Source organism: Rhipicephalus sanguineus, chromosome 6 (genome assembly GCF_013339695.2).
Source record: "Rhipicephalus sanguineus isolate Rsan-2018 chromosome 6, BIME_Rsan_1.4, whole genome shotgun sequence".
Lineage (NCBI taxonomy): Eukaryota > Metazoa > Arthropoda > Arachnida > Ixodida > Ixodidae > Rhipicephalus > Rhipicephalus sanguineus.
This window is the reverse complement of record NC_051181.1, coordinates 46,096,117-46,108,329: the sequence shown is the minus strand read 5'-3', so window position 1 is coordinate 46,108,329 and position 12,213 is coordinate 46,096,117. Positions and strand designations below refer to the sequence as shown.

The 12,213-nt window shown below is 44.0% G+C and overlaps 1 protein-coding gene across 1 annotated transcript in view; it reads right to left on the bottom strand.

Moving 5' to 3' along the window:
• Positions 1–12,213, bottom strand: part of LOC119395748 (F-box DNA helicase 1) — a 98,620-nt gene that overhangs the window by 38,342 nt on the left and 48,065 nt on the right. Inside the window, exons 15-17 of the mRNA XM_037662752.2 lie at positions 9,064–9,130; positions 3,975–4,163; positions 2,559–2,675 (exon numbers count right to left, since the gene is read on the bottom strand). Coding sequence (XP_037518680.1) covers positions 2,559–2,675; positions 3,975–4,163; positions 9,064–9,130 — 373 coding nt within the window. The remainder of the gene's footprint in view (positions 1–2,558; positions 2,676–3,974; positions 4,164–9,063; positions 9,131–12,213) is intronic.

The following is a 12,213-nucleotide window of genomic DNA, read 5'->3' as shown; positions in this document are numbered from 1 at the left end:
TATGGCAATGACTGGCCTAAGTATGATGGCGATGGCATAACCAAAGCACAACTGCTCCAGTGTTTTGCTGACCCGCGATTGAACCATGGGTGAGGACAAATATTTCTTTTCTGTAGGTTTGTGCGAATAGTAAATTTTAGGTTCGAAGCAAATTCGAAGCGAATAGTGATTTGGTCGACTAGTACATATCACATATTATAAATTATATATATGGTCGAATTCGAATAGTATATGTCACATATTATAAAGAAAAATAAGCATATTTGTCATGACCAGTGTAACCTGCACAATATTTTTTTAAAATTGAAACAAGGCATGTGCAAATGTCATTCCTTTTGGTTCAAAGGGAAGTGGGAGCAACCTTGAATAGTAGCAGGATTTGACTTTCGGTAGAATGCAAGTGATAACCTGTAAAATATGTTACGTTTTAAAATTTGCAATACTCGGAGCATATAAGCCTGTATAAGAAGATTTTAAACTTAAAAAAATTCGGCAGATCCCACGTACCGTGGGAGTCGATGTTATGCGAAGCATGCGGCGGGAAGGTGACCGTGGCGTAATTTTTTTTTACTGAGCGAAACGTTACGAAATGATGCTAAAGATCTGTATGAACTTTATACGCACACATATACGTTGAAGAGCCGCATATATGTTATAAACCACATGTTTACAGTTGGGTAACGCTGCCAACGGCAACGTGGGTATTACCAACACCAGAAGCGGTAAGCTGATATGTACTGCTTATACTTGTCCGTTATGGTGGAGAAAGCACGCACGTTTCACGAGCCCGTGTGCATGTGTGGAAGGGGTTCCTAACAGTTCTTGAACAAGGTCATCATCACCGTGATCAGTGAGCACCAGCAATGCCTCGGTCATGACTTGTTATCGGATCCGGTCACGATCCCGGTGGCTAGGGGCCCATGTGTAGTGAAGTATGAGTTATAGTACAGCTGTTAGAAATCGTGGATGCCTCGGTCATTTGGTAGACAAATTGTCTGTCTATAGAGCCAGTGACATATCGGAATTTGAAGTCAACCATCGCGTTGGTGAGGTTTAGGCCATTGAGGCTGGTAGGCCTGGGTAGGGCTACGTAGACCAACATCAGTGGATGGCGCTTGTCGTATTCGTAGGCTACCTTGGCGTATGTGACCTACGTAGCCTAGTCTACAAAGCAGCTGTCAATCGATCTGTCACCATTCTCGGTCAGCGTGAGGCCATCGCTCAGCCTCGTAAGAAATGAAGAGAACACTGCGTCGTTCTGGCGGACTAAGTGCACTTTACGCGGCGATGATGTGAATATCATGCCTAACATTCGTTAATGTATTCCTCCGGGGTCGAGCAATGCTGCAATATAGCTTGCTGAATCATAGGAATACAAATGTAATGTTTATTAGACTGCTATAAAAGCGGAGCCACACTGGAATCAAGGACTTTAATCTGATATGACGCCTGTATTGTAGGACTACATATGTAGTGTTTATTGCTTCCTTCTAAAATTAGATACCCAGCACCACAACCACAACTGACGTTGCACCGACATTACGCCTGCATATGCTGTTTTTCCAAATCAGTTTGTAGACCTGGTGTGGCCCTGTGGTAGAATACCTGATTGCCACACAGAATGCTTGGGTTCGATTCCTGCTGGGATCATGATGTTTATTCTTTCCATTCGTCGGGTCAACGCTGCCGATGTCAGTTTTTCTTAACGCTCGTGCATTTAAATTACCAATGTCTGTTCTCGCCGTTCCTGGGTAGATATAAACTGTCAATCACCTGTGCCGCATACCCGTACACCGCGGCCGGTGGTAAACGGGTATGTGCCACACGTGTCTAGAGGAAAGGGTTTGACGACGTATGCGACAGGATTTTCACGTTATTCATGTCATGACCACACAGTCATATTCGTCAAGTCCTCGTACCCTCCCATGCTAATTTTGGTCTACACCAAGTTAAGGAGGCGATCGCGAGAGCACCCAAACGTAGGCGGCTAGATAGATAGATAGATAGATAGATAGATAGATAGATAGATATGTAGATAGAAACGCTCAAAGTGCCAGAGGTTTGCTAAGAAATGCTTCGCATTTAAAAATGACATGTTCATTTAACTTTGACACAGGGCTTCGCGGCAGTGCGGATTTTTTCAGAAAAGGTGTATTCACGGTACAGCACCCCTCCACTCCAGTGAAACCACCTTTACAGGGGGTTGCATGCGGTTTATATACGTCTATTCACGAAATTTAGAATAATTTAAATTCGTTTCGAAGCGAACTGGAATACTGCAATATTCGTTCGAATATTCGAAGTGCTCGAATATTTGCACAAGCCTACTTTTCTGACAATATCTTCCATCATGAGGGAAACACGAGGATAAACATGAAGACGATCACAGAAAGCGTGAAATCTCGATCAAGCATAAATTCCTTAACAGCTGTTGCTGTAAAAGTAACACAGAACCACTTTAGTGAGCAGACACAAAAGCGCCACATTGCTGCAGCCTCTACACTGCTTAAACCTACCACATGGATTACAGCCAAAAGTGGGTATGCACGTGCACTTGCCTGGAGTCCTGGCCATCAGCTGAGGCTGGGCAATGTCTCCCGTGTAGAAGTCGTCGGCCATGAATACTGTGTCAAACTCAAGCCCCTTGGCCTTATGCGCTGTCGAGAAGACCACATCTGCAATTTGTGAAATAAAAGAGCTCCTAGCGGCGACAGATTACACATAGCACATCATTTCAAGTTTGACTGTGGCACATACCATGAAGAAATGTGGCTAGAGTGCCTCCATGGTGGCCAATACAATGAAACGGAACAAAACCCTGCCTACCGTGTGCACTGAAACCCTGCTTGCATGTACTACTGACTTAAGGGTGTAGACGGTGTTCCGCTACTGTAAAGGCTTCGCAATGCAGGCTTTCACGTTTGCCACCAGCAGGCGGACTTGCCAGTTTGACAGGCTCATTTATGCAAAGCAGTTGCTGCAGCTGTTCTCCCAACCGCGGACCCAAACTTCATTTCACACGTGCTGTCCTTGGTTCAGCTTTTGAGTGCAATCTCTTTCGTGACTGATCTCATGTTGTCTAGGGCAAGTTTCCCGCGACGGCATGCCAAGTTGTCCCTCAGCTATGCCTAATGAGAGCTAACTGTGTAACCGCCTCATCGGTAGGGGCTGCGGATGTGTGGTTTGCTGCCGAGTCAACGAAAAGCAGTTCAGTGGTTACAATCTGAAAGTAGTGACCGCATCGTGAATGAAAACAAGGGCATGCATGTGCAACACTTGACTGGTGTTTTGCTGTCACCACTGCTTTCGACATCACACATGGGAAATCGTAAGCGTAAGCATGCGGAACATCAGTTGCCATTCCGTGGGAAAGTCCGGTGCATAAATGAGGAGCTCTGAAAAGTTAGTCGGCGACTTTTTGCTACTGTGCTTTTTTTTTTTCTGCAATTGTTTTGGTGCCACCACAGATCCACAGACGTTAACCTTTCAACATTTGCAAATTTAAGTGAATGCGAATTTAACGCTAGTCATACGACTCAATTCTAGGAATGGCGTGGCTCTCTGTTCATCACATCTTGCACATGTGCAGCCTTTAAAAAATAGGATTTTGATTATAGTGAAGATATTCGCTTCTCTGACCACTACGTTATAAGCGGTCACGAAGTAATAGTATACAGGTAGTCCTACCAGCACTGCACAAACTTGCACGCTTTCTTTAATCTACGCGTGGTTACAGCCACTTCAACGTAGTGTACGTTCGTGAGGATAGGAGGATAGATGTCGCTTGCAATTGTAGGGTGCAGGCTACGGCGTTTCGACCTCGAGTGATTAGATTCGTTTTTGAAATACGAAAACACTGTGTTTGTAGCAGCTTTAGCGCGGAATAGCAAAAATGTAGCAGGATGTAGCAGGATTGGACTTTTGGGGCAAATTTGGGGGAAACAGTGCAGCTATCACATCACTGTGGTACTTACTGGCCAGCCGCTGATCCCCAGTGCAGCGTAACCTGAGGGCCTGCACGTATCGTGGCACGTCGTGGCCATGGTCGTTCACAAAAGAAAGCTTGGAGCACAGGTCAAGGTCCTCAACTGTCTGGGCGTACTTGTACAACGTTGCGTAGCTGGCAAAGCGCTTGACGAATGGATCTTGGACCATGGATGGGGCTGCATCAGAATGGTCAGAATTTCACACTGCTGCCTCTACTAACCACAAAATGTTTAACAATGCCAATCACAACAAAAGAAGTCACAGATGACGACATTTCAGCATGTAAAGAGAAGCTTGTTCACAATGATAAGAAGCCTCCAAACAATGCACTCGAATGATCACCGCCTACTGGAAGACAAGGGCATGTAACATGGGGCTTACGGTTACTATTGTCCGTCGTGATTCATTGCAGGCAAGACGATAAGCTATGTGAGAGTGAGAAAGATGGTGCCTTGTGTGATAAGAGTGTTAGGTCCTTCTCCAGGGATGCAAGTGACACAACATCCATTTGGATATGAAAACTTCAAGAACGGCATTAACCCTTTGAGGGTTTTCACCGTACAAGTACGACATTGCCTGTACGTTTAAAACGCGCGCCTTTTTTTATTATTTCTCTTGCTTGGCATGTGCTGCCATACTTCGGGAATACGTGGAATTTTTTTCATGCGCCGATGTCTCTTCGTTGTTTTTTTTTTCTTTACAAAGCGGCGTGCCGGCTTTCACTTGCGCATCCAAGCGCGCGTGCACGCTGTGCAGCTGGTTTCGGTTTCGTCCTTCGCGTGGTTATCGCTTTTCGCGCCCACGAAGCTGATGGCTGTCTGGTTTCTTACCTCTCAAAGGGTGAAAGCTTGTTACTTTCTCGTTTATTGCTCCCCAGGACTTTGCTTGATGTTACTCATGAATAAACCATATGTAAGTAACAACAAAAATGTTTTTTTGGTCACTTCATGGCCACGCAAAGAAATTTCAGAAAATATTTTTGTTAAATAGGATCATGTGAAAAACTTAATTCAGCAATAAAAAAAATACACACTTTTGGAGGGCATTTCGCGAAAAAATTCGACCCTCAAAGGGTTCAAGAAAATGAGCTCAAGTCAGGATGTGTATATCAAAAGAAAACTTCATCTTTACCAGTGAGATCTGACACCCAAATACATGCAACCATTGTTGGCATAAATCAAGAGCTGGGGGCTATCATTGATAGCACAGACAGGTATGCTAGCTCATTGCATCTATTCCATAATAAAAACTGGACAACATTTTTGATGTGTGTGAGAGGCAGTTTTGATAGGAACTTAGTGAGGTAGATACGATTAGGTCAAAGCGCACCGTTATGGTGCACAGTGCATGGTTTTAAGGATGCTGGTCTTATCACCATGAGTTTCTTATCACTGGCCTTCCAGATTTAAGATAACACACCAAGTCTTATAATTTGCCACATGCAGACATGAGATGGCAGTGCTACTTTGGCTAGGCAGATGTAGAAGTGACAAGGCTTCCCTCTCTTCACTTGAGAACATGCTGTCACTTCGCCACTCACAGTATTTTAGCATGCAGTGACACTTCCTCATCCTCTTTATGCTCCAATGAAACCTTAAATGGGAAGTCTGCGCATGAGCACATCAGCTGGGAAGCGGAAAGTGGGAATGGGTTTTGTGTGAAACTCTGGGAAAGCTAGTGGTGTTCCTCAAGGCCAGAAAGTTTGGAAACCCTTGCCCTATGAGAGTAAGTAGTCGAAAACAATGTGGCATTGGGCTAGTTCATGATCCTCATAACTGAACATGGTGTGCACACACCACAAAGAAGAAAGCAGACGGTAAGGAAGGAGTTGATCGTTGCCCATCTTCTCTGTGATGTCCCATCTGTACACATGTTCAGCACTAGGTTAAAAAGCAGGTCACTGACCAATGTCAAAAAACAAAATGACGTTTCGGGGTCCGTACGGATCCCTTGTTCACAATGGAATGACGACAGAGCAGTAGGTTCTTAAGTAGCGTTGAGCGCTTGACGCAAAGTCCGGGAGTACACGTGGTTTTGTTAAATGAAGCATTATAAAGAAGAAGGACGTGCAACCTTTCCTTGACTGCCTAAACGGCATCGAGCCTTCCATCAAGTTCACTTTGGAAGAAGAGAAAGATGGTTGCCTCCCTTTCTTGGACGCACTTGTAAATCGTGCTCCCACAGGCCTCGCCTTCGCCGTGTACCGAAAGCCATCTCACTCCGGCAGATACCTTGACTAAGAGTTAGTTCATCCGGTAGCCCACAAACGCTTAGTAGTTCGTTCTTTAGTTCAACGAGCCATTCGCACCTGCTCTGATGCAAGAAGCCTGCAGGAGCAGCTCCAGGCCATTGAAAATGACCTCATCAGGAATGGATAACCTAAACATTTTATTAAGAAGGCAACTAAGTTCATCATGCATAACCAGCAGCAAAACAGTCAAGCCATTGATAATACAGCGTCAACACGCCAGCACCCAGCGATTCCATACATTCAACGTGTAAGCGAAGCCCTAGCTCATGTGTTTAGAAAACGTGGTGTCCAGATCGCGTAAGTGCCAGCAAGCAAGCTTAAGGGTGACTTGCTAAATGTGAAGGATCCTCTCCCTCGGCAACATTTTCCTGGTGTGGTCTAAAGATCCCTTGTGCCGACTGCGAATCGGAATACAATGGCGAAAGCGGAAATTTCTGCAAGCGTTTGAAGCAGCACAAGAATGACGTCGCCAAGGGCCACACAGTGACAAATGCACTCGTAAAGCATTCCGAGAAGACGGGCCACGAGATAAGCTGGGACAACGCGCGCATCATGGCAATTGGACAACGAGGCTCAATCTCGAATCCATAATAAATCAGACAAGTAACACAATCAATAGATCATCTGGCACACTAAGCCACGTGTACTCCCGGACTTTGCGTCATGCGCTCAACGCTACTTAAGAACCTGCTGCTCTGCCATCATTCCATTGTAGGGCTGTGCGAATATTCGAAATTTCGAACATTTTTCTAATAGTGTTTGCTATTCGATTCGATTCGCACTGGAATTTTACTATTCGAACTATTCGAACTTCCCCAAAACAAATACAGTCACCGTTCGATTGAAAGTGACCCCTTCAGATTTTCAATATGCTTCACCTCATTACACTCTCGTATTGCGGCAAAGCTGCCTTTCAAACTTTGTTACGGTCGAACTTTGCCAAGACACAGTCAACGTCCGATTGAAAGTGGTCCCTAGATTTTCAATATGCTTGACCTCATCACACCCCGGTATTGCGGCAAAGCTGCCTTTCAAGCTCTGCTATGGTTGCAAATTTATTAACTCAAGAAAACGCTGGTTCCAACATGGAGATGAAAGATGTGGCAGATGTGGGGGCTCAATTAATGCTGTTTTGGACCTGAAATTTGGGCAGGAAGTCCGAAAAATCGGAAGCCGAAGCTTTTTAGCATCCAAAATTTCAGATGTTCTTATATATCGATGTCTACGAGGCAGATTTGGAACTCCGGACTTGAAGGGAGCACACCCTTGTCCGCCACATCAGTTGGGCTTCCACAGAAGTTGAAAGAGGAGAGGCTGAGGAAATGGCACCTTTGCCTATCACGTGCAAAGTGTTGTCGGCAACACTTTGGTTGCACCAAATCACGTACATAAATAGAATTTGGCCTCTACATTGCCTCATTCTTGATAAGACAACTATGAAACACCACCCCGACAGTGCTTCATCAACCTAGCGAAAAGAAACACTTTCATGTTGCTATCTCATAAGAATATGCTTAGGAATCTTCTCTAACTTTTTTTTCTGCAATTTCGCTTCGAAGTATTCGAAAAATATTCTAGAAATATTCGAGAAATATTAGAAAAATATTCGATTCGATTCACACTCACACTTCAATATTCGAATTCGCTTCGCACCCAAAATTTTGCTATTCGCACAGCTCTATTCCATTGTGAACAAGGGATCCGTACGGACCCCAAAACGTCATTTTGTTTTTAACACGAAAGTGTTTTATGCCGGGGTCCACCAAGACTTCAGTGACGTATTTCCGTCACGGAAATGACGTCGAAAAAATATACACAATCAGATGGCAAAGAAAAAATGGTACCATCAACGGGCATCGAATCCACGACCGCTCGGTCCGCAACAACAGATGCCGGGCACGCTATCCACTGCGCCACGGTCACAGACTGTGGAGGCTTTACGAACGCGCCTTTTATATCTACCACTCTACCGGTCGGCTGGGTGGTGTTGACCTCTGAGAGTGGTAAGATAAAGTAATTCGTCATTGCTGCGGCCTCCGCGACTAGCACCTGCAACGCGTTACGCGTCCGTCCCATTCGGCGCGTTTTCAATAGAAGTTGAATTTTGTCAATGCCTTAACACACCGCGAGGTGGCGACCTTTGCCCAAGCGTCGTAAAAGCGTCGGCCTCGCTCAGCATCACGCCAATACAAACCAAAAATAGCTCTGCGACGTGCGCCTGCCTCACCTGGCTGTAACACTGCGTTCCATGCTCACGCGCTCGCCCCGAGAATAATCGCGGCCGGGCTACCGGGGCGGCACGACGCGCTTTGCGTTTCCCTCTAGTCCGGCCGTGGTGTTCAATCACATTTTAACATGCCGCGGGATGGCGACCAAGTTCTACGTCCAATATGCGACGCTCTTCTGGCTATCACACCTCGTTCTCTGATTACACTTTCACCGTTAACTACTACAGCTACCACGAGGGTTTGTTTAATCATTTAACACGGACGTTAGTCGTTGAGATGGAGATGTACCACCGATCATCAAAGTGGGTGCATACACGTTAAACGGTGCCATTAGCTGCTAGACATCAATATACATTGTGCAAACTCTTTTATATCAATGTACAGTAAGCATTCAGTTACTTCTGTAAGGGCACGCTTTACTTTCGTGTTATTCCGATTCCTATGACGGAGGGATCAACCGTGTTTTTTTTTACATTGGTCAGTGACCTGCTTTTTAACCATGCCTTTACCTGACCAGACGGTATTCCGTCGAACTCTCGATTATGTTCAGTACTAAAAGCAAGCACTTCGCCCATACTTTTGAGACCAAAGGCTCACCTTCGTCTGGCCGGTACTTGAGGTAGTAGATGTCCAGAATTTGCTGGAATCCGTAGCCAGCAATTCCCTGGCGAGAAAAAAAAATCCAACGCTAATTCAGCGGTTAATGTAGCACTAATGTAGCTCTTGTGTAGGTCTTGGTGCAGTTCTAAATCCTGTGCTACGATAGAATTCTGGCTGCCCTGAAGGTACTTACTACAAAAATTTGTCTGAAAGTTTGATAAAAATAAAGTACTTTGAAGAGAATGACGTGAAAACTCATTACAATTGTCAGTGGGATGCTGTAGACAACACGCAAGGTGCAAGATACAGATAACAGAACAATCATGCCTTAGCTGCGAGTTCAGCCCCATGCACCAACGCACAACCGAGCAAACACCACCCACCTCATGTTTAGGAGAAAGAACTAGGCTTGTGCGAATATTCGAGCACTTCGAATATTCGAACGAATAAAACAGTATTCGAATTCGCTTCGATTCGAATTTAAATTATTGAAAATTTCGAAGTATTCGAAATGAACGAATATGTGTGTATTAGTCCGCTTATAACCCCCTGTAAAGATGGTTTCACTGCAGTGGAGGGGTGCTATGCCGTGAATACACGTTTTCAAAAAAAAAATCCGCTTGTAACCTCCTGTAAAGGTGATTTCACTGCAGCGGAGGGGTGCTATACCGTGAATACACCTTTCCAGGAAAAATCAGCACTGGCGCGAAGCTCCACTTCAAGGTTAAATCAACATATTACCCTCACATCGATTCATCATTTCTTAAGTTTAAAAACTTGTTATACTGGCTTATATGCTCTAAGTATAGTAAATTTTAAAACGTAACAAAATTTATAGGTTATCATTTGCATTCTACCGAAAGCCAAATCCTGCTACTATTCAAAGTTGCTTCCACTTCCTTTGAACCAAAAAGAATGACATTTGCACATACCTTGTTACAATTAAAAAAAAATTTTGTGCAGGTTGGTTGGGTCATGACAAATATGCTCATTTTTCTTTATAATATGTGATACATACTATTCGAATTCGATTCGAAATTATTTGACCAAAATCACTATTCACTTCGAATTCGCTTCGAACCTAAAAATTACTATTCGCACAAGCCTAGAAAGAACCACTTTGACCTCATGCCAAGCCCCTGCTTTTAAGAGATGATGTGAAATACCGTGCGCATAGGGTATCCCCGCAATCTTTACCTCCTCTTTTTCATGTGATTCAGGCGTACCAGCTCCCTGAACCTCGTTCGCTGCTTATGACAGCAAACGAGGTTGTGGTGAGTGAGAGAAAGCAGCGATCGAGTCATGTTTCGGTCTAATGGAGAGGCAAAGGCACGCGCCTCTGAACTCGATGCGCCGTAGCAGACACACAAACAGAATACAAAAAGAAACAAAAAAAGAACACCTGCGAACACTCAAAAGATAGCAGAACAAGCTTTGTACCCTAATCGCACACGCGCAGCATGGTCGCTCAGCCTGAGAGAGTAGCGCACGCGGAGCTACCATTTTCCCAGCAAAGAAGGGTGGGCGTGGTCGCTCCGTACTCTTTAATACATGTACCAACACAGCGAGGGGCGAAAATACTTCCTTCTAGAAAGATTTGACAGATGGCGCGACCAGTAGATTCAAGCTAAATCACGGCAGCTTTGCATTTAGGCGCAAATTCTTAAACGCACAATGGAGCACGTACCGTTATGTCAGTGACACTGCTGGTACGTGAAAACGTACTGGTACGTCAGTGACAGTGAAAGGGTTAATACATTCAAACCTCATTATAACAAAGTCACATCTGCCACGAAGATAACTTCGTTATATCCAGAAATTTGTTGTAATCGTTTATTTGTAACACTGTATCTATGACAAGACTATTCTTCATGTACTTCGTTATAACCGATAATTCGTTATATCCGTGTTCGTTATATAGAGGTTTGAGTGTATGTTAATAATCTTTGCAGTTGCCATTGCCTAGCCCGTAAAAACAATGAAGTCATCCACGTAGCTAAAGATAGACCTTGCAAGACCATACAGATTGCAATCAATGCTTCTGTCAACTTTTGCCAAAGAAATGTTAAACAAAACCGGGGCCACTCTTGAACCAATGCAAACTGCCAATCCTTGAACAAAGATGCCCCCTCGACGAATGTAGCCTTGAGATAAAATGTCAGAAGCTCTAGGAAGCTTTCCACAGTGATGCCACATTTGTTGCAGAAAGATTGCTCATCGTTATTTTCACAGGTGCACTGCTGAACACTCTCGATCAATTGATCATGAAGAATAGAATTAAACATCAATGCTGAAGGCGTTAAACTAGGGATGTGCAAATAGTACATTTTAGGCTTGAAGCGAATAGTGATTTGGTTGAATAATTTCGAATCGAATAGTTCAAACAGTGTATGGCATCACATATCATAAAGTAAATGAGCAAATTTGCCATAGCCCAACTAACCTGCACAATATTTTTTTAAATTGGAAGAAGGTGTGTGCGAATGTCATTCTTTTTGTTTTGAACTGAAGTGGGAGCAACTTTGAAAATAATAACAGAGAGCTGAGCTAGTTCGTAAGTATTCATTCTAAAATGACAGGCCGTGCAAACACGGACACAAGAAAGAAGTCACGACACCACAAACGTCGTTTGTCGTGTCGTGACTTCTTTCTTGTAGAAGGGTTTCTTGAAGGGCCAGTTGGTACATGATACTGAGGGGAACAGCGCAAAAAACGGGACGGAGAAAGATTGAACACACGACATAAGCGCTTATGTTGTGTGTTCAATCTTTCTCCGTCCCGTTTTTTGCGCTGTTCCCCTCAGTTCTTTCTTGTGTCCGTGTTTGCACGCCCTGTAATTTTAGAATGACAACTTTGAATAGCAGCAGGGTTTTTATTTCAATAGGATGCAAGTGATAAACGGTAAAATATGTTACATTTTAAATTTTACTATGCTTAGAGCATATAAGCCTGTATAACAAGGTTTTAAACTTAAAAAAACGTTTAATCGATGTTAGAGTAATCTGTTCATTTAACCTTGAAGTAGGGCTTCACGGCAGCGTGGATTTTTCCTGGATAGGTGTTTTCATGGCATAGAAATCCTAAGCTGCAGAGAAACCACCTTTACAGAGGGTCACATGTGTTCTTAATATACGATAACAATAAAAG